This window comes from Oratosquilla oratoria, chromosome 15 (assembly GCF_046742065.1).
Source record: "Oratosquilla oratoria isolate Oo_2021 chromosome 15, ASM4674206v1, whole genome shotgun sequence".
NCBI lineage: Eukaryota > Metazoa > Arthropoda > Malacostraca > Stomatopoda > Squillidae > Oratosquilla > Oratosquilla oratoria.
Window position 1 is genome coordinate 68306424 of NC_134791.1, and position 21032 is coordinate 68327455.

Sequence of the window (21032 nt, forward strand, 5' to 3'; positions counted from 1 at the left end):
ATAAGCGAAACGTCGTATAAGTAAAGGCTCCGTCCTCATATGGTGTTTACCTTTTCATTACCACGCCCCCCCTACGAACTACTATTTTTTTCACGCCCCCTTGCATATATAGGTAAATATTATTCTCTAATTTAAAAATAGAATAGAAACGGCAATGTCTTTTTAGTTTATTTATTAAGTATAAATTGCAATAATTTGATATTTGACACTTTCGAATAGGTACATGATTAATGAGATATTTGGCACTGCTTCTTAGCTACCAGATCTAGAATATCTTTGAAGTTTTCTTTAGCTGTGGAGTCGAACTTCAACTCTAGGAACTCTTCTTGGCCTTCTTCAGCTACATCAGCTACTTCACATAGCTTGTCGTCTATATCTGGGAAGTATCTGACGAATTCCGATTTCAAGTCACTTAGATGAGTGATTATTTGCTCTTTTAACTCAGAGACGAGGTTACTGTCAGCGAGAGCCGTATCTAAGTTTCTAAAACTGGCTACATTTCCCTGTAGAACTCGACATTTCCAAAGATCGAGTTTGGCCAATAAATTATTGGCCAAACTCGAATGGTGTCATGGTGCACGAGGATATTGATGTTTTTTCCTTGTAGTTTGAGGTTCACAGCATTCAATGCCTCAAAAATATCCACCAGGTAGGCTAAGGTTGCATGAAAGCCTTCAGACTGAAATTTGTCATAAAGGTCTACTTTCTGCTGTGAATCTAGAAATATTTCTACTTCTTCTCGTAACTCATAAAGCCTTCCAAGCATATTTCCTTTTGACAACCATCGCACGTTCGTGTGAAAAAGCAAGGCTTCATGTTCGGATTCCATATCCTTACACAGCAGTTTAAAAAGACGACTGTTCAAGGCTCCAGCTTTGACAAAATTGACAATCTTGATAGCCACATTCAAGACGTCCATCATTTCAACAGGCAAAGTTCTGGATGCTAAGGCTTCCCGATGAAGTATGCAGTGTGTACTCATTACGGAAGGATTTATTTCACCTTTGTGACAAACCCAGACCGTAAACCATGCATGGCTGGTGCTCCATCAGTACGCACTCCTACCAACGACTCCCAAGAAAGCTGATTTTCCTGGAAAAAATCTGATATAACATCAAAAATAGCTTCTGCTGTTGTGAAACTTTCCATCGGGTGACAGAACATAATTTCCTCTTTTATATTATTGCCTGATACAAAACGAGCATACATCAGAAGCTGAGAACACTGAGCGACATCAGTCGTTTCATCACACTGGATGGCAAAAACAGGGGAGGCTCTTACTTGGTCGAGAGTCTGAACTTTGATATCTTGAGATAATTCATCTATCCTTTTCTTGACTTATCATTTGACAGAGAAATCTGGGAAAGCTTATTTGCACTATCTTTCCCCAAAACAAGTTCTGCTGCACATAATATACTTGGTTTTATGAGAGACTCCCCAATGTTATGACTCTTCTTGCTCTTTGCAATCAACATAGCTATCTTATAGGAAGCCTCAACAACCTTTGAAGATTGCTGCCGAAATGACCCACTGTCGTCCAGTTTAGCTCGCTTCAAGGTGTCTTTTTTAGTTTCAAAGAATGCCTTCGGCTTGTCAACTAAAGCAGGATGTGATGTCCTCAAGTGGCGTTCCAGGCGTGAAGGCCGCATTCCATCATTGCTCAGTCTTGTAACATATCACATACTGTGGAACCTCGGTGTCAGCCCTTTGGAGAGACACAAATCCAAATCGAATATAATCTTCAATGTACTTCAGTTTCTTAGCACTCATTGCAAAATACTTGATGTTTTGTATCTATGTAAATATGTAGAACAAATGAGGCCAACACAACAATAAGCAATAATCACACAACGACTGGTGAAATGCAATTGTCTCAGTCACACCGTCCCACACATTGATAGCATCGCGCGAGAATTTACTAGCCAATCAGCTTCCGTCTTATCATGACGTCATCGTACGATTCAACCGACGAAGACAACCTCGGAAGAAACGCTCTGCCTAAACGGGTCTCACTCTAACGGTTCATTAGTAAGAAAGAATTCTGTAATAATTCATATGCTTATGCTTATAGTATTGTCCCATGCTGTTGTAAAAGTAATCACTAACTGGAAAAACTTATACTTTTCACCCGAAAGCTCCCGCCCCACCTGGAAATGATCCACGCCCCCCTAGGGGGGCGCACCCCCCCCCTGGTTAAGAATCACTGTATTAGAGTGTTGTTGATGTAGAGATGAGGTATGTATTTGTGTTCTTTTGTCCAGTTGGTGAGAAGTGTTGCTGTAGATTTGGTTGGAGCTATTTTGAGTCTGTTTGTGATGAACCATGTCTTGAGTGTATCAAAGTATGGCTGGATTATTTCTGCAGCTTTGTCTGTGTTACGATGTGTTCATGTGATTGTTATGTCATCTGCGTAGGAAGAGATTTGTATTTCTGAGGTGTCTGGTGTGGGTATGTCATGCATGTATAGAGGATAGGAGGATAGGGAGGGAAAGATAGTTGCAGTGGGAAGTGCTACGAAAATGACCGTGATGAGTGAAGAAAATGGAGGAGAAATAAGGAAGGATAAAGTGAAGGCAGCTGTTAAGATGATGAGGGCAGGTAAGGCACCTGGTCTGGATGGATGCCGTGCAGAATGTCTAAAAAAAAAAAAAAAAAAAAAAAAAAAAGGAGGTACAGTGATGGTGGACTGGCTGGTGAGGTTATTTAATGTTTGTTGGGGAGAGGGTAGAATGCCGGAGGACTGGAGGAGTGTAGTAGTTTCCGAGGGATTAGCTTGCTGAATGTAGTTGGGAAGGCTTATGGGAGGATCTTGAGAGAATTAGGAGAGGAACAGAGGGGGTAATTGGTGAGGAACAGTGTGGATTTTGGGCAGGTAGAGGTTGCGTAGATCAGATTTTTTGTGGTAAGACATATGTGAGAAAGCTATAGGAAAGGGTAAAGATGTGTTTTGGGCTTTTATGGATCTGGAAAAGGCTTATGACAGGGTAGACAGGAAGGCACTGTGGAAGGTTTTGAAGATTATACAGGATACGAGGAAAGCTTTTAGGAGCTGTCAGGAGTTTTTATGAGAGTAGTGGAGCATGTGTCAGGATTAGAAATGGAGAGTGTGCGTGGTTCGAGGTAAAGGTGGGACTTTATCAGGGATGTGTTATGTCGTCCTTGCTGTTCAACTTATACATGGATGGGGTGGTGTGAGAGGAAAATGCAGGGGTGATGGGTCAGGGATTGGAGATGGTTAAAGAAAATGGAGGAAAGTGGGAGGTGAGCCAGCTGTTGCTTGTGGATGACACTGCACTTGTTGCAGGATCAGAGGAGGGATTGAGAAAGTTGTTGACAGAGTTTGGGAGAGTGTGTAAGAGAAGAAAGTTGAAGATAAATGTGGGTAAAAGTAAGGTGATGAGATGAAAAGGGTGAAAGTAAGGTAATGTGGGTAATTGTGGGTAAAAGTAAGGTGATGAGATGTACGATGGGGGTTACTAGGCTGGACAGAATGAGAAATGAGGAGGTGAGGAGAATGGGGGTGGTGAGTTGGGAGATAGGGTGGATGAAAGTATTGGGATGGTTTGGACACATGGAAAGAATGAGTGAAGAGAGACTAGTAAAAGAGGTATGGAAGGCAGATGTGGGGGGAGTGAATATGAGGGGGCGACCTAGGATGAGATGGATGGATGGGGTGAAAGGGATTTTGGGGAAGAGGGGAATGTCTGTTGAGGAAGGATGGGAGAGGACAGAAGACAGGGGTGAATGGAGAATGGTTGTATATGGATGATGTGATGCATAAGGTGAAATGGGTGGGGGGGATGGGGGGTGGGGTAGTATCTGTGAGAAAAATTTTACACAGCCTGAAGGGATTTCTCCCCATGTTCTCCTTTTCTGTATAAGGGGGCGGAGAGAGGGTGTCGCCGATTTAATGAAGCGGCCTTGCTGTGGATGTGCTGTGTCTTGCAACACTAATTCTGACCCAGGGCAGTGGACAAGATACATGGATGACCCATCATCCATGAGGTGCCAAGATAAGAGGGAGGGTAGAGGGTGGAGGGGAATGGAGTGTATTGGGGATGGAATGTTTTTTTTTTGTTTTTTTTTTCCTTTGTTTTTTGGTTACCTCCATTGTAAGGGGGAAAAAGCCTTTGGTATATATATGTACAACAAAAAATTTAGTGAAGCTAAAGATAGAAGAGACAAATCTGGGAAAAGATGGGGGGGGGGAAAGTGGGAAATATATATCAAAGAAATGAATATATAAAAATATCCAGGGAAGAAAAAAAAAATGAAAAGACATAATAAAAAATGCAAGGACCAGTAGCGATTCTAGGAGGGGGCATGGGGTGCCCATGGCCCCCCCAGTTTTTTTTTTTGCATATCCTATTTTTAAATTACACACACACACACACACACACACACACACACACACACACACACACACACACACACACACACACACACACACACACACATATATATATATATATATATATATATATATAGGTACATATATATATATATATATATATATATTGGTAAATACTACTGCGGTACCGACCGCATCATGGCGTCACACGCAGTGGCGATTCTAGGGGGGCTTTGGGGCTGGGAGGGCCATGCCCCCCCCCCCCCCAGTTTTTCAGCTGGCCCTCCCACTTTCATAGTCCTAGAATCGCCACTGGCAAGGACCAACCTAAACTATTCTACAGGTATGTGAATGGTAAACTAAAAGATAAACAAGAAATAGTAAAACTGCATCAAGGGAATAATGAATATATAGAAGATATAGAAATGGCTGAAATTATGAACAAACATTTTAAATCTGTATTCACAATTGAAAGTACACAAAATTGGGAGGAAGGACAGAAAGATCCCCCCAATGAAAGAAATAACTGTGACACAGAAGGAAATAAGGGACCAAATAAAAACTCGACATCAGAAAATAACATGGGCTGGATGGAATTGCAAATTGGATATTAAAAGAATGTATAGATGAACTAACGGACAAAATATACAAGATAACTGATCACCCACTCAAAGAAGGAAATGTACCACAAGATTGGAAAAATGCAAATATTGTACCAATATATAAAGGAGACAAGGAAAATCCAACTATAGACTGGTCTCCCTTACAAGCGCAATAGCAAAATTATGTGAAAAAATTATCAAAAGTAGATGGATCATCTGGAAGAAAATAATTACTGAATCCAAAACAATTTGGATTTAGACACGAAAGATCATGTGCCACTAACTTGATTTGCTTTTACTCGAGGCTAATAGAAATAATACAAGAGGGGATGAATGGACAGATTGTGCCTTCCTGGATCTACAAAAAGCATTTGATAAAGTACTACACAAAAAGCTACTAAGAAAATTTGAAACAAAAGGTGGTGTACAAAGAAAGTTATTGGAGTGGATAGAAGATTTCTTGAATGGGAGAAAAATGAGGGTGGTACTTAATGACAAAAACTCAACTTGGGAAGAAATGATAAGTGGAGTCCCACAAGGTTCTATATTGGCTCTGATAATGTTTGCTTTATATATGACATGGATGAAGGTGTGGAATGTTATATGAACTTCTTTGCAGATGATGCAAAATTACTAAAAGTAAATATAGAGGAAGACTGTGAATCACTACAGAAAGACCTGGATGGGAATGGAGTCAAAAGTGGGAAGTGAACTTCAATATCAATGTAGTATAATGGAGTTTGGAAAAAGTAAAAATAGAATATCAGGGCAACACAAAATTGGTACTAAGAAAGTAAAAAAGTTAGCTCGGAAAGGGATTTAGGAGTAATTATTTATCACTAAGACATGTCACCAGACAATCATATCAACAAAATAGAGAAACCAATTTACTAAAATCAATGAAAGTGACCTTTGATTACTTGGACGAGGAAATGGTAAAGAAAATATTAGTTACACTGATAGACCAAGATTGGAGTACACTGCAACACTATGGACACCCAGTACTAAAAAGAATATGAAGAAATTAGAACGTCTGAAAAAAGGAGGTACAGTGATGGTGGACTGGCTGGTGAGGTTTAATGTTTGTTTAACCTGTACAGCAGTGGAGCCATTTTTTTTTTTTTTTTTTTTTTTGCTTAAATGAACTCAAAATGATGTAAAACCAACAAATTTTGCTTATTTTGATTCATCTTAGCATAGAAGTAGAGAAACTGGGTCGATTTTGTCGAGACATGCGTGCGAAAGTTTGGTAGAACATCTGTAGACTTACTTACGCTCCTCACGCGGGTTGAATGAGGTCGTATTTTTGGGGAAAGCTTCGTCAGAATTTCAGAGAGTGAAGGAATTCTACATTTATGTTTCAAATCAATGTACAGTCACCCATAATAGTCTGACACTTATGGAAAATGTGTTTATGAATAGCTTTTGTGGATCTTTTCATGAGTATTTATCACTTAACCCTGGACAGGTAGCGTTGTGTCAGATCCGCACCAGGACGCTGCGCAAAACGCGTTTTTTGGTTTCTGCGCATAGACGCCTGGCATGATCTCGCTTGTATTTCAGGGCAGGGGTGCCGTTTTGTGGGAATTTCCCACAAATTTATGGGAGAAATTTGCTCACATGGGATGTTTTGTGGGAGGACTTTAACACCTCAATATCTGTGGAATTTTGTTGTGGATATTTTGCATTTTTGTTGGAGGTCTCATGGGAATTTTTATTGTTGTGGAATTTTTATGGGATATCAAGTAAATGTTAAAATAATAGTAATAATAATAGTTCAAAAGTACATACACAGCTAAATAAGGCAAGACACCCCATCAATTTTCAAATATGTATCAGCCAAGTATCAACAGAAACGGTTATAGCTGGCCCGGGCCTGGCTGTGGGGTGGGGGGTGGGGGGTGGCATTGGTGTTCTCATAAATTCGTATTTCGTGTTGCCACTCCTTGTGTTTTCCTTCTAGATCTAGTATTTTTTGCTATGATCTTGGAGTCTTGTAGTTTTTCTCTCTGAAAACACTACAAATCTTGTAGTTTTTCATTAACCAAGATAAAAATGTGACAAGTGCCCTAAATTTGTAGATAAATAGGCACTGGTAAAGAAATTAAGACTACCGAATACGGATTATATTCTAGCTAAGTCTACCCTAATACGGAAAACATCACATTTAATCTTTATTGCTTAATGTCTAGTTATATGATGTATGTATACGTACAGAACCTATAGAGGTAAAGGAGAACATTTTGCACGTCTCACGGGACCGCAAGCGTGATTTCACATAGAGCGTGTGAGAGCGGACAGTGGAGAGTAGGACCAACATACAGAACGAATGGGACCTTTCGCAGTCAGGCTCGTAGATTCCTATTAGCGCTAGAATTTTCAATTGTCTCGATTTCACGATGCAGAGGGGTGACTTATCTGATTTGGAAACCGATATTTAAAAAAGATACGCCATAAATTGCTGCATAAATGTATTTAAAATTAAAAACATGACTCATAATGTTATAATTTTTACTTACTGGTGTGTGATAAGGCTTTGTTAATCTAATTGTCAGGTAAAACTAAAAATAGGTAATTATTTTTACTGAAGTAACTATGAGCAGTAAAATAAGAGGATGTTGATTTCGGTTTGTGCATTTTATCTGAGTGTTGAAAAATAATGGATATCACTGTCACGTCCTGTATATGAAGATAATCAATAAGATAAAAAATAACAACAGTGGTGGCGGACGTACTAAGTTAACGACATTTTTGTAAAGAATAGCCTCTTAGATTTGCTGGGAGCTATTTTCAAACAAATATGACTAATTTTACGTGTGCAAACTGCACATCAGATTCAAGAAAAAATAAGAGGAAGACAAAGTTTATCGTACCGAAAAAAATTAAGTCTTCGATGCAAAATTATATTTTCGATACATTATATGGATTTGCCTATTGCTTGGTGCATTTAAATGAAAGTATACGCCTGTATATCAGTATACGTCCATTGAAGTCGGTAGAAAATGACAAATTGCTTGGCTTGATACAATTATAGGCTGTTTTACGAATATCATCTGTGATTATAAATAGAGGCTCAAATAATGCTATATGCCGTTTGCGATCATGAAATTAATTTACTTAAATTTCAGACACAATAATGTACAACGATACACCTCTGTAAGTTTATAAAACTTGCCCAAAAAAGTATTTATTTTCCGGCAAGAATTACAAAATCTGGCGGTGTCTGGTATCAATTTGCTCACTGCGAAAGGTCCCATTACGAAATTTGAATTGAATGCGCAGCAAGACTCGGACGTACCAAACGTAGCCCTTAAGTGACGACATACAGTTTACATAAAGTAGGTGGACAGGAACAATCACTTTTTACCGTTTAGTACCTCTAAGGGATGCAAAAGCAGACACCATTTATACAATTGTCAAAAACTGTTTGATGGAAGATGGATTAGATGTTAAATTGATAGGTATAGGCACAGATGGGGCAAATTCAATTGTAGGTCGTCATCACTCACTCATAACATTATTGAAGAATGACAACCCTGAAATGACTCTTATTAGATGTGTGCGTCATTCCCTGCATCTAGCTGCAAGTAAGGCATGTGAAAACCTCCCCACTCTTCTTGATTTTTTTAGTTAGAGAGACACACACATGGTTCTCTAATAGTCCAAATAGGATCAACAAATATACAGGGTTGTATAAAGTTCTTGAGGATCGTGTACCCAAGAAAGTGCCTGAGTTAGCTAGCACAAGTTGGTTGTCCCGTTTGGAGGCAATCAGTGTTATCCTTGCTTGATCAATGGGACTCCCTAAAACTGCATTTTGAAATGTGCGAAACAAGTGAGCGTTGCTACACAGCAAAACAACTAATCCAAGCATACAATGATCCTCATAATAAGTTGTTCCTTTTATATGTTCGGAAAGTACTGAAGGAGGCAAAATGTTGAGGTAGCTAAACTTACTGAAGACCTGATCGATATGTATCGTAATATTATGCATATGGTGGTAGAATCAGGTCACTTATCAAAATGTGCCAAAGAAGATCTCCCTTCTTTAAAATTTCAGAATTATATTTTGCCTTTGAATGCTATCAATTTTGGTTACGAATTCAACGCATTTGCAGAATCTTGTACCTTAACCAATAAACAGTTGATTAACGTCAAAGAGAAATGTAAAGATTTTGTACTCGAGTTGATTAATCAAGTGCAGCTGCGCCTGCCAGATAATGTTGACACCCTACTTCTTTTACAGAAATTGCATCCTCGTGTAGCCACTTCTCAAATCAAGGGTTCTATTGCAACTATTGCTTCCAGGTACAGATCTATAGTCAGAGATATAGATAAACTAGAAAATGAATGGGGTGTACTTACCCTTGAGCAATGGCCAAAATCATGTTTGGAAAGCAGTGTTGCATTTTGGGCAGAGGTATATGAAAAACTAGATTATGCAGGTAACCGGAAGTTCCCTAATATTTCTGCCTTCACCTTGGCATTATTGTCTTTACCTTTCTCAAATGCAAATGTGGAAAGGGTATTTTCGGTTATGAACATCGTGCACTCAAAAATAAGGAACAAATTTAGTGTACGATCTGTTGAGGCTATTTTGCAAATTAGGTATGGCTTGTCTCTTCAGGGTTCATCTTGTGTTGACTTTATTCCCACTGAAGACATGTTAAAGAACTTTTTTGCTAAGGCTGAAGAAAAAAACAAGAAAATCAAGACATTGATTATTTGGAGGTAGACAGAATGAAATTGTATTTTGAAAACCTTTTTTAATAATTTCAATGCAGTTTTAGAAGAAACAATTAAAACTTAATTTCAGTGTAAAAGACAATACTTTATTTGTATTCTGAATTATATCTTTCATACAAAAGTAAACTTTAGTTACTGTAGCTTTCAACCTATCATGTTTAAACTGCTTACCATTATTTTCTAGTAGAATTTTATCAAATATATGTTACAATGAACTTATTTGTGTTTATAATAATTCCTTCTTTTTTTGTGGGAAAAAATGTGGGACTTCATATTTCCTTGTGGGAATTTTGTGGAAAAAAACTCACTCATTTGTGGGAACTGGCACAGATCACAGTGGCAACCCTATTTCAGGGACCGTTAGTCATTCACCGGCCTCAGTGAAAGCAACATGTGTGTCACCTCTGCTCCGCCACCTTCACCCGCTATCGCCCTCCAAAGTTGTAAATGGTGCATATCTGACACCACGCTACCGTTACTCGGGTAAGTCACGCAATTGCAAACGTTTTGCATTTTACATTACTGCATTATTACTTAGTGAAATAATTTTATTGTGTTTATCGGAAAATATCAGTGAATGGTATAGCTACCCGTACCAATCGCCATATTGGATCGGAGGGCAGCGAAATTTTTATTTTGAGGCTAATTTCTAATTTTCAATTTTTTTCTATTATCAGATTTCAGCATGGCAAAGAGAAGCCTGACGGAGGAAGAGTATTTGCAGGCCCTTTTCGTGAGTAGCGATGAAGAAGAGCCTTCTATAGTGACTTTTGAGGCATATGCCCTCTCTTCTAATGCCAGGACCAAGCTTTTGTGTGCAAAGTGCCATAAACCTGCATGTAACTCGCATGTCAACTACATCTGTGACCAGTGCCATCGCGCGTGGTAAGTTTCACGAATTATTTTTTTTTTACCAGTTTATACTTACTAAATATAATTTTTAATATTTTTATCCTCATCTAGGGCCATTGTAAATTACTTTTGCGAAATTTCATGCATATCCATCAATTATTAGTACTCTGAATATCAATATGCCTTTCTTTTACGTAAATTGCGCACAGTAAGGGTTACATTGAAACTAAGCCTTTTTTTGTTTTTGTTTACAGTCACTAAATATCATTTTCTAAGGTTTTGTCGTCATCTAGGATTATTGTAGATGACTTCTGGAAAATTTAATCTAGATCTAATAAATATTACTACTATAGATGTAGCCTTCCTTTCACACCAAAAGTTTAGTGATTTTGTACATAAAAAAATTAACCGCTTTTTCTTTTCTTTACAGATTTTGCAGTTTTGCTCCAATCAACAATGTTTTTACATCAATCAACTCAGGAACTCTTCTACTTTCAAGAAAACACTCGTTATTAGTGGAATTTGGTATTCTAAAGTGTACAGTGCCTGTTATTTGACCAAATGTCTATTTTTACAATTTTTTTCGTAATCATGTAAGTAAAGTGTTATTTATATTCAGCGTTTTTTTTTCTCTTTCACCAGTAGAAAGTAGAGTCTTTATATTATTAAAATATAATAAAATAAATAAAGAAGGGCATAATGGTAACTAGGTATAAGCGCCCAAAGTGAAAGTAACAGATATGACACCACGCTACCTGTACCGGGAGAGTTTGTCCACACTACCTGTCCAGGGTTAATGTGGTAAATTGATTTTTTTTTTTTTCATTGAGGATTGGTGATTGTGATGTTTCTTATTGTTTTGGTAAAGGATTTAGTAAGCATCCATCACACCATTATTGCCCAGCCACATATAGTATTACGCATTATGAAAATTGGCAGTGCGAAATTGTCAGTTCTATGCGTCTGAACACATACTAAATAGCAACTGCCTGTCAAAGTACAACTTCACCTCCTCGTACTTTGTTTAGTACACCAGAGTTCCCTAAATTACATCCTAAAAGCCAATTTTATACCCCAAGTTACCCCCCAAAAAATTGCTGCTGGGGTTGCCAGTTTTGTCAATAAATAAAAAAAATTGGGTGTCTTTTATAGCCAATGGATGGGACTACTTGGTCATTACCACAGATTTGACCCTCGACATAATGCCTATTTTTGGCCAATTTTTTAATTTGCGGCATACAATGTATGCCGCTGATGCTGTAGGAGTTAAGAGAGGGTAGAGTGCCAGAGGACTGGAGGAGTGCCTGTATAGTTCCACTTTACTAGGGAAAAGGGGACAAGTGTGAATGTAGTTTCAGAGGGATCAGCTTGTTCAGTGTAATTGGGAAGGCTTATGGGAGGGTCTTGATTGAGAGGATTAGGAGAGGAACAGAGGGAGTAATTGGTGAGGAACAGTGTGGGTTGAGGATCGGTAGGGGATGTGTAGATCAGACTTTTGTGGTAAGACAGATATGTGAGAAACCTATAGGAAAAGGTAAGGATGTTTTTTGGTCTTTTATGGTTCTGGAAAAGGCTTATGACAAGGTAGACAGGAAGGCACTGTGGGAGATATTGCAGATATATGGAATAGGAGGAATGCTGTTAAGAGGAGTCAAGAGCTTTTACAATAGTAGAATTGTGTTAAGATTAGAAATAGAGTGGTTTGAGGTAGAGGTGGGATTTTGTCAGGGATGAATGATGTTGCCCTGGCTGTTCAATTTATACATGGATGGGGTGGTGTGAGAGGTAAATGCAAGGGTAGTGGGTCAGGGATTGGAGATGGTTAAAGAAAATGGAAAAAAGTGGGAGATGAGCCAGTTGTTGTTTGCTGATGAGATTGCACTTGTGGCAGGATCAGAGGAAGTATTGAAGAAGTTAGTGACAAAGTTTGGGAAGATGTGCGAAAAAAGGAAGTTGAAGATAAATGTGGGTGAAAGTAAGGTGATGAAATGTACAAGAGGAGAAACTGGCAGCAGACTGGGAGTATTAAGGGAAAGAGACTGGAGGAAGTGGATAGTTTGATACTTGGGTGTAAATGTGGCTAGAGAGGGAGGAGTGGAGGTGGAGGTAGAATGTTGATTGAGAGAAGCAATTAAATGCTTTGGGAAAAAAAAAGTGTAATTAGAAATGGACATTTGGGAATGGATGCTAAGAGGAGATTGTATGAAGGAGTGATTGTGGCAACAGCATTGAAAGGGGTAGAAATATGGAACATATGGAAGAGAGGAGTTTGAATGTATTTACCTAGTTTACCTAGTTGTACTGGGAGACCTTAATGCTAGGGTAGGAAATGGTCCAATCGATGGAGTGGTTGGGAAATGTGGAGTTCCAGGAAAGAATCGTATTGGAGAGTTGATAGTGGAAATGTGTCTAGAAAGAGAGTTGATGATAGCAAATACAGTGTTTCGGAAGAAAGTCAAGCATAAGTACACATGGGAGAGGGTAGTGGAGGGAAGGGTGGTAGAGCACTAATGGATTATGTAGTGGTTGATAGGATTATGATAGGAAGAGTTAAGGATGTACATGTGCTAAGGGGAGAGGGTGGGGGAATATCAGATCATTTTTTGGTGGAAGGTAAGTTGAGAGTGGAGGATAGATGGAGAAAGAGGAAAGGGACAAAAGGTAGGGAGGTTCTTAGAGTGAACTCTTTGAATGATAAAGAAAAGGAGGAGGAGTACGGAAAGAAGCTGAAGGAGTGGGAGGGAGTAAAGGATAGAGTAGAGCTGGGTGTGGAGGAGGAATGGGGATGGTTCAAGGAGGGAGTCACAAAGTGTGCAAGGATGGTGTGTGGAACAAGAAGGACAGGGGGAAATAGAAGAAAGGGTAGTGAATGGTGGGATAACGAAACAAAGAAGGTTGTAGAAGAGAAGAAGCGAGCTTTCACAGATTGGTTACAAAATAGGACGAGGGAGTCATATGAGAGGTACAAAGAAAAGAAAAGAGAAGTAAAGCAAAAGGTAAAGGTTGCAAAGAGGAGAGCAGATGTGAAATGGGGTAAGAGTTTGACAGAAAATTTTGAAAGTAATAAAAAGATGGTTTGGAAAGAAATTAAGAGAGGAAGAGGAGGCGAATCAAATAGAGAAGAAAAGGTAAAAGGTGCAGATGAAGAGATGATAATGGAAGAGAAGGCAGTAAGGGGAAGATGGGCAGAATATTTTAGGGAGTTGCTAATTGTGAAGGAGGATAGGGAAAGATAGCTGTAGTGGGAAATGCGAAGGAAATGAGAGTGATGAGTGAGGAGAAATAAGGAAAGATGAAGTGAAGGCAGTTGTTAAGATGATGAAAGCAGGTAAGGCACCTGGTCTGGATGGATGCCATGCAGAATGTCTGAAGAAAGGAGGTACAGTGATGATGGACTGGTTGGTGAGGTTATTTAATGTTTGTTGGAGAGAGGGTAGAGTGCCGGAGGACTGGAGGAGTGCCTGTATAGTTCCACTTTACAAGGGAGAAGGGGACAAGTGTGAATGTAGTAGTTTCAGAGGGATTAGCTTGTTAAGTGTAGTTGGGAAGGCTTATGGGAGGATCTTGATTGAGAGGATTAGGAGAGGAACAGAGGGAGTAATTGGTGAGGAACAGTGTGGATTTAGGACAGGTAGAGGTTGTGTAGATCAGATCTTTGTGGTAAGACAGATATGTGAGAAATCTATAGGAAAGGGGAAGGATGTTTTTGGGCTTTTATGGATCTGGAAAAGGCTTATGGTAGGGTAGACAGGAAGGCACTGTGGGAGGTTATGCAGATATATGGGATAGGAGGAAAGCTTCTGGGAGCTCTCAAGAGTTTTTATTAGTAGTAGTGTATTGGTGACATACTTCTTGTGTGTTGTATATACATGTTTGCAATGCTGTTTATTTATTGCTATATATTTATTATTGTATATATATATCTGTGAGCATTTTTTCTTCTTTTTTGTAATCGCAAATGCGATTCATGTATGCTTTTCGCGCCAACTCAAGGGTTGGAGTGGGGTAGTCTTGGTCTCGCCTCCTAAGTGTACGCACGCTATTTCGTGTAGTGAAATATTTACTTTTGTGTTGTGAAATATTTACTTTATCATATAACCCATTGTTTCATTTAAGCCACCCTAATACATTATGGTGGCAGCGTAAACGTTTAGTGACTCAAAGTATTACAAAGACGAAAAATTAGTGACTGATTTGCCGGCTTACACATTAACATTTTGTGTTCTTGTGCTGTGTTTTCTCCCCATTTTTTTCGTTCCAGCTAGGTGTTTTCAGTGACTTTATTAATATACATTATAGTGCTCTGGACACTGTGTTTTCAGTTGCATTTCGGCGCAGGCCGTTTGCCGGCAGGTGATTTTTTCTTCATTACGGTTCTTGGAAATCATTGTCGCCTGCCCGGATTATCCTTGTGTTCCTGTGGTTCCCTCAGCGGAAATTGCGCCTGGATGGTGAATTAGACAGTGTATTTGCTCCAGGAGAAGCCAAAGTTAAATCTGTGAAGACCGGTTAGGTGACGCTTCCCTGCTCGAAACCGTGACGTCATTGGCGTGGCTTCACTTTGAATGTTGAACTGTTGTCGCTTGGCGACGCGTGTTTATTTACGTATATGTACTTACGTATTATTACATTATTGATTTATGTATTGCATTGGTTCTGTTTTCCAATGCTTATGTTTGTATGCATTACACAATTTATGTTTGTATGAATTATATACATTTTTGTGGTGACGTCGTTCGCGTCCCTTAATGTTACCCCGGACGACCTTCGTCGCCTGCGACGTGTGCGTTTCATTTCGGTCGTAATATAATTTTCTTCCTAGTGGTCTATGTATGGCATTGGTAGTGTCAATGCTTGTGTTTCTGGAAATTATATGTCATTGTCTGTGTGATCCACTATATTATTTTTTTTACATTTCATATTGGCGTTAGAGTGTTGTATTAGTTTGGTGATAGTGTTTTCTTATGCTTCTAAGAAGTGGGACAAAGTTATCATCTCCCACCATGTCTAAATCGAGGCCTTCGTTTCTCAGCGCGACATGCTCATCTGAGCCAATGGGAAATAGGGTAACATTACTGCATCAGAATCCAACTGTGGTCCCTTTTTCTGGGATAGATCCTAATTATAGGGCTGCTGTATTTATCCGTCAATGTGAGGACGCAATCGTACAGTCGAATGTTTCGATGGGGCCTGAGAAGATCTCCGTTGTGAGGTCCCAGATTGTGCCACATTCTTTTGCTGCAGAGCTCCTCTCGGCTTCATGTTTTGATCCTAAACTTCTGAACTATGATTATGACACCTTTAGGGCTAATTTTCTTAAAATTTTCGCAGATACTCTTGGTGGTGGTGCGTTCCATTGGTGCTTCAAATTGGCTGATACTCTCGTATCCCGACTGGGTACTCTGGATTATCGTCGGGCGCAAGCTCAGGCCAGTATCCTTGCTGTTGAAGCTTTTGAGGCATTGTCCCAGTCGGACTGGGTAGAGAATGGTAACATTTCTGTAGATAGATTTCGTCTTATTATAGAGTTTCTTCTATATATTCTTTTTTTGGTGCCTTCTGAGAGACGAGCAGCATCTTCTCTCAAGTATAAGCCTGATGACACTCTATTGTCCTTTGCATCACAACTTTCTCGTAAACTGGGAGAAGCCCCATCTAGCTCTTTGTGTATTAGCAATGCTCATCAACAGGGTCATGTCCCTTGTTCTCCTCAACTCTCTCAGTCTACAGTTTCTACTCCTAGTTCCCCTCAATCTACAGTTACACCCCCTCCCCTGTTGTGTACTTTTTGTAACAGGTCTGGTCATTCCAGCGATTTTTGTTTCCGCCGTAGGCGCCAGGTACACTAGTCAAAACTGTCCCCTGTTGGTAGGAGTGTACCTACTGTTTCTTCTAATCATTCGCATGACCTTTCCAGAGTAGAGCCTCCAGGTAGACTCAGTTATTGCCATATTCATGGTCAGTGTAAACATTCGACTGATCAATGTTTCAAGGTTTTGAAACTTAGGGATGAGACGTCTCACCAGCCTCGTCAATCCCATTTTCCCCAGCGCATGTTTCCCAACCCCAAGAGTTGACCAGCAATGATCGGTCTCAAATAATTCCTTTTGTGGCTGTTGAATCTTCTCAATTACTTACCTTTCAATTTTTTACTAGGGATACGCCTCTGTCAGTCACTGTAGATACTGGTGCAGAATGTAGTCTGTTAAGTAGAAAGGCTTACTTTGCCTTGCGAGAATTGTATAATCTTCCTTTATCTCCCTTTTGTAATAATTTGCATTCTGTGCAAGGCTCTCCCTTGCTTGTTCTTGGATCAGTTTGTCTTCCTTTACATATTTCCTCGCATGCTACAGTATTCAATGTCACTTTTGCTGTTGTCTCTGGCATTGCCCTTAAGTGTGATTGCCTCCTGGGTATTGATGCTCTTACAGCTCATAGCATAGATATTTCTCCTAGTCGCCGTGTAGTGACTTTCTGCAAAGTTGATATCTCTGCTTCGGATAGGCCAGTTTCCTTTTGTGATTCTTTTGTGCTTGATCAGTCCGCACATGTGCCTGTCCCAATTTCTCAGAGTTCTGCCCCTGTTGCTCATTGTGCTGCTGTTGTTGTAGGAGAGCATCTTATTGAACCTTCAAGTTCTGTTCGAGTTCCAGTGCGCGTCTCAGGTGCCCCAATCGGGTCTGACGTTCTCTCTTTGCCTGATTCTATTCGTATTCCTCGGCTTGCCCTAGAAGGAACTCTCTCCACTATTCGTGAGGATCACGTTACCACAGCGATGGTAACCAATGTTACGGGTGCTCCTATTTCTCTCTCTCCTGGCAGTCACTTAGGCTCCTTTGAGGTGGTACACATTGCTGCTTTCCAGGATTCGCCTATTATAGCAGCTTCTGTTCTACAGTCTCCTCCAACACGTGACCCTGCTCGCGTAGCTTCTGAACTTGCCACATTTGTAGGCGAAACTGATTTTCCTAAAGAGACGCCTCGTCTCCTTGACCTGCTAGTTACCCACCGTCAGGCTTTGGCTTTACCAGGTGATCCGTTAGGGGTTACGGATCGTGTGGTTCATAGAATTGACCTTCAGCCAGGCACTCGTCCTGTTTACGTCCCTTCTTACAGGTTGCCTCACTCTTGTCGGCTTATAGCCCAGTCCTTGGTTGACGATTTGTTGAGTGTAGGTGTTGTACAGGAGTCCCACTCCGAGTGGAATTCGCCTCTTCTGCTGGTGCCTAAGAAGGATGGATCTTTTCGTCCTGTGGTTGATTACACAGGCCTGCGTTTGAAAAAAATTCTGTTCCTGCGGTTTTCTTTAGTGATTCCTAACGAAATTGTTCTCCTAAATTGAAATATGACATTCATTTTGCTCAATCAGGTCTGGTTTTTGAGATACAGCGCACTACTGTTTTTAGAAAAGGGCCATTTTTGAAAAAATCCCTTATTTATATAAAAGTTATTTAATAAATTACAATTACTTGTAATAAAAAAAAATACCGACTCAATTCGACTTTCTTTTAATTAATTTTAAACTTACAGACTACTTATGAGCTTACCCAGGAGTGCAAAGAAACTATTTTCCAAGAAAAGAAGTCCTTGATGACTTCCGCTTGTGAAGCGATGTTGGTTCGTTGCGTTTAAGACACCAGCAATAGTCAGCTAACATGTTGATGTCCCAGCGTCCTTGATATCTTGTCTCCATCGTCTTTATGTCTTGGTGAAATCTTTCTCCTTGTTCCTCGCTATAATCTCCACAGTTTGCCGGAAAATAGTCAAGATGTGACTGGAGAAAATGCATTTTTATTGACATGCGAGCTCCCATTTTTTCGAAGCTTTTCATAAGCTCATTTACATGTGAGATATATTCTGAGCTTCTTTTATTTCCCAGAAAACCGTCGATTACTTTACTAAACGCTCGCCATGCTTCTTGTTCACTGGCTTCCATATTGGTGTAAAAATGCTTGTCCTTTAACAGAGTTCTAATTTGGGGACCATCAAATATGCCTGCATGGAGCTTGGCATCACTGATCTGTGGGAATTTTTGCAGTAGATACTTAAAAGCTTGGCCTTCTTTATTCAGTGCTTTGACAAAGTTCTTCATCAGGCCAAGCTTTATATGAAGAGGAGGCAGTAAAACATTTTTGGGAGGGACTAGAGGTTGAGCTACCACATTGTGGCAGCCAATTTGGAATGCCTCTCGAGATGGCCAGTCTTTTTGCTTATAGTGAAGACTATCCGCCCGGCTATCCCATAAGCACATGAAGCATGGATATATTGTGTAGCCTCCTTGCATCCCAAGAAGAAGGCACACAACCTGAAAGAAAACATATTGATGCATATTGATGTACATGGTTTCTAAGAACTTCTATTTTTTGCATAGGCAATTTTCACTAAGTTTATTAGGGGTAGGGAGAAACTAATATGTGTATAATATCCTTCTGTCATTGGTATTTAGAAACAAACATTCCTTGAAATATTTAACAAGTTCAATAAAGTAAAATATATCTTACCTTGAGATCACCACATATTAACCAGTTGTGGTTAGAGTACTTGATTGTATTAATCAATACTTTCATATTTTTGTAGCTTTCTGTTAACTGAACTGAATGGCCAATAGGTACAGATGCCATTTTATTGCCAATATTTAAGAGTACTGCCTTCAAGCTTCTGCTAGAAGAATCAATAAAGAGCCTCCATTCACTTGGTTGGTAAGGAATGCCAAGTGCCTCAATTAAACCTTTTACATCATTGCAATACACCAAAGAGCTGCAAGAATCAACTGCAAAGAACTTTCAAAACTCTTCGTCTCTATTTCTGAACCAAAAGTATGTAGTTTCTTGAGAGAGGAGGTTGCTCTCACTAAGACGGGATGCAAGAAGTTGTGCGTTCTCTTTAGAAAGACCAAGATCTCTAGTCAAGTCATTTAATTGACCTTGAGTGAGTGGTCTTGGCAAAGTCATTGTAGACGTAGTTTGATATGTCACTGAAGTGTCAGTGTCATCCACTTCTATATCTTCTATATTGTCTTGTAGCTCAGTATTTTTAGGTGGAGAAGGAACTGGAACTCCTGGACCATGTGGTTGTGGTTTAATGGCAGAAGGAACATCAGGATAGACTACAGTGTGTTTGTTCTTCTTATTGACACCTGAAAAAAAGTTTCGCATACTTAATTTACATACTTTTAATTCACTCGACCCTCGTTTCCACATTTTTATACACATTTTTCATACCAGGTAAATTTACAATTTTTAAATACAATCAATTTTTATATACAATTTAACCACAATTTTTCTACCAGAATAATACACTATTTTTATACACAATTACAATTTTAATAGGCTACCAAAAGATTTGTATAAACATTTCTAGATTTGTCAAGGACTATATTGTTAAAGTAATTATCTCACCTTTAAGATTTGTCATGCAAAAATAGCAGTCTGTAATGTGGTCCTTGCCTTCTCTCCACACCATAGGTACACCAAATGACAAACAGTTCGTTTTGCCCTCACTCCAGCGTCTTAAGGCTATGACACAGGCTTTGCAGCACATATGTGGAGCAAAGTTTTTGTCTTGATCACCTAGCTTTATTCCAAAATATGCATTGTAAAGGAACTTTACTAACGGCGTTATAGTGCATTGCTGGTCACTAAAAGTTACCTTTCCACAAACAAAACAAAATCTATCAGGACTGTTTTTACACTTTCTATTCATTTTTATGAAATATAAGGAGTTTTGCTAATGTATTTGCCTGCAAAAAAATTCACAAAGATAAATAAAGTTTTAGAAATACACTTTAAACACTGTTCATAGATGAGAAAAGTCATGGATTAAAAACCAACACTTAGTTGGAGAGTGAGCAAGCAACACACAACCACTCGCGCTCGCGGTCAGCTAGAGACTGAGCTCTCTAACGCCATCTAGGGAGCTTGGTCTGTATCTTAAAAACTAGACCTGATTGAGCAATATGAATGCTTGATTTGGATTTAGGAGACAAATTTTATTAAGAATCATCTATGAAACCCTCAGGAACATTTTTGACGCAGACCAGTGTTATAGGAAAGTCAATGAGGTCACTCTTCCTGATCATTATCCTCTGCCTATCTTAAGCGAGCTTCTTCAGTCCATTGGCAATGGTAATACAGTGTTCACCACTTTAGATTTAAAAGCAGGTTTTTGGCAGATACCCCTGGAGGAGAAGTCTCGTAAGATCACGGCCTTCTTGACTCCCAATGGGCACTATGAATGGCTTCGTTGCCCCATGGGTTTGCGGAATGCTCCTTTGACTTGCCAGCGTTTAGTTAACTCTATATTTCATGGCTTAATTGGGAATGGACTTTTTGTTTACCTGGATGATTTGATTCTTGTTTCCAAAGATGTGGAGAGCCACTTTTCTAAGTTGTCCATGGTTTTGCAACGGTTTGCTGAAGCTGGGTTAAAACTCAACTTACCCAAGTGTTCCTTTTACAAGACTAGTATCCAGTTTCTAGGTC

General features: G+C 39.5%; 4 protein-coding genes across 4 annotated transcripts; all 4 read right to left on the minus strand.

Annotated features, from left to right (window-relative positions):
* Window positions 1–227: 227 nt before the first annotated feature.
* LOC143033218 (protein FAM200A-like) lies at window positions 228–982 on the minus strand. Its single transcript, XM_076198401.1, has 2 exons — window positions 498–982; window positions 228–387 (listed from the first exon to the last, which is right to left on the minus strand). The coding sequence occupies exons 1-2, from the start codon at window positions 980–982 to the stop codon at window positions 228–230; spliced, it is 645 nt and encodes a 214-aa protein (XP_076054516.1).
* An 11-nt stretch (window positions 983–993) lies between these two features.
* LOC143033219 (protein FAM200C-like) lies at window positions 994–1649 on the minus strand. The gene is made up of 2 exons (XM_076198402.1): window positions 1503–1649; window positions 994–1251 (listed from the first exon to the last, which is right to left on the minus strand). Exons 1-2 carry the CDS (start codon window positions 1647–1649, stop codon window positions 994–996), a joined length of 405 nt encoding a protein of 134 aa, XP_076054517.1.
* Window positions 1650–14598: 12949 nt separating this feature from the next.
* On the minus strand, window positions 14599–19332 carry LOC143033494 (uncharacterized). Its single transcript, XM_076198999.1, has 2 exons — window positions 19053–19332; window positions 14599–18856 (listed from the first exon to the last, which is right to left on the minus strand). Exons 1-2 carry the CDS (start codon window positions 19170–19172, stop codon window positions 18116–18118), a joined length of 861 nt encoding a protein of 286 aa, XP_076055114.1. The 5' UTR covers window positions 19173–19332; the 3' UTR covers window positions 14599–18115.
* Window positions 19216–20749, minus strand: LOC143033495 (uncharacterized). Its single transcript, XM_076199000.1, has 2 exons — window positions 19950–20749; window positions 19216–19687 (listed from the first exon to the last, which is right to left on the minus strand). Exons 1-2 carry the CDS (start codon window positions 20251–20253, stop codon window positions 19335–19337), a joined length of 657 nt encoding a protein of 218 aa, XP_076055115.1. The 5' UTR covers window positions 20254–20749; the 3' UTR covers window positions 19216–19334.
* Between the last annotated feature and the right edge of the window lie 283 nt (window positions 20750–21032).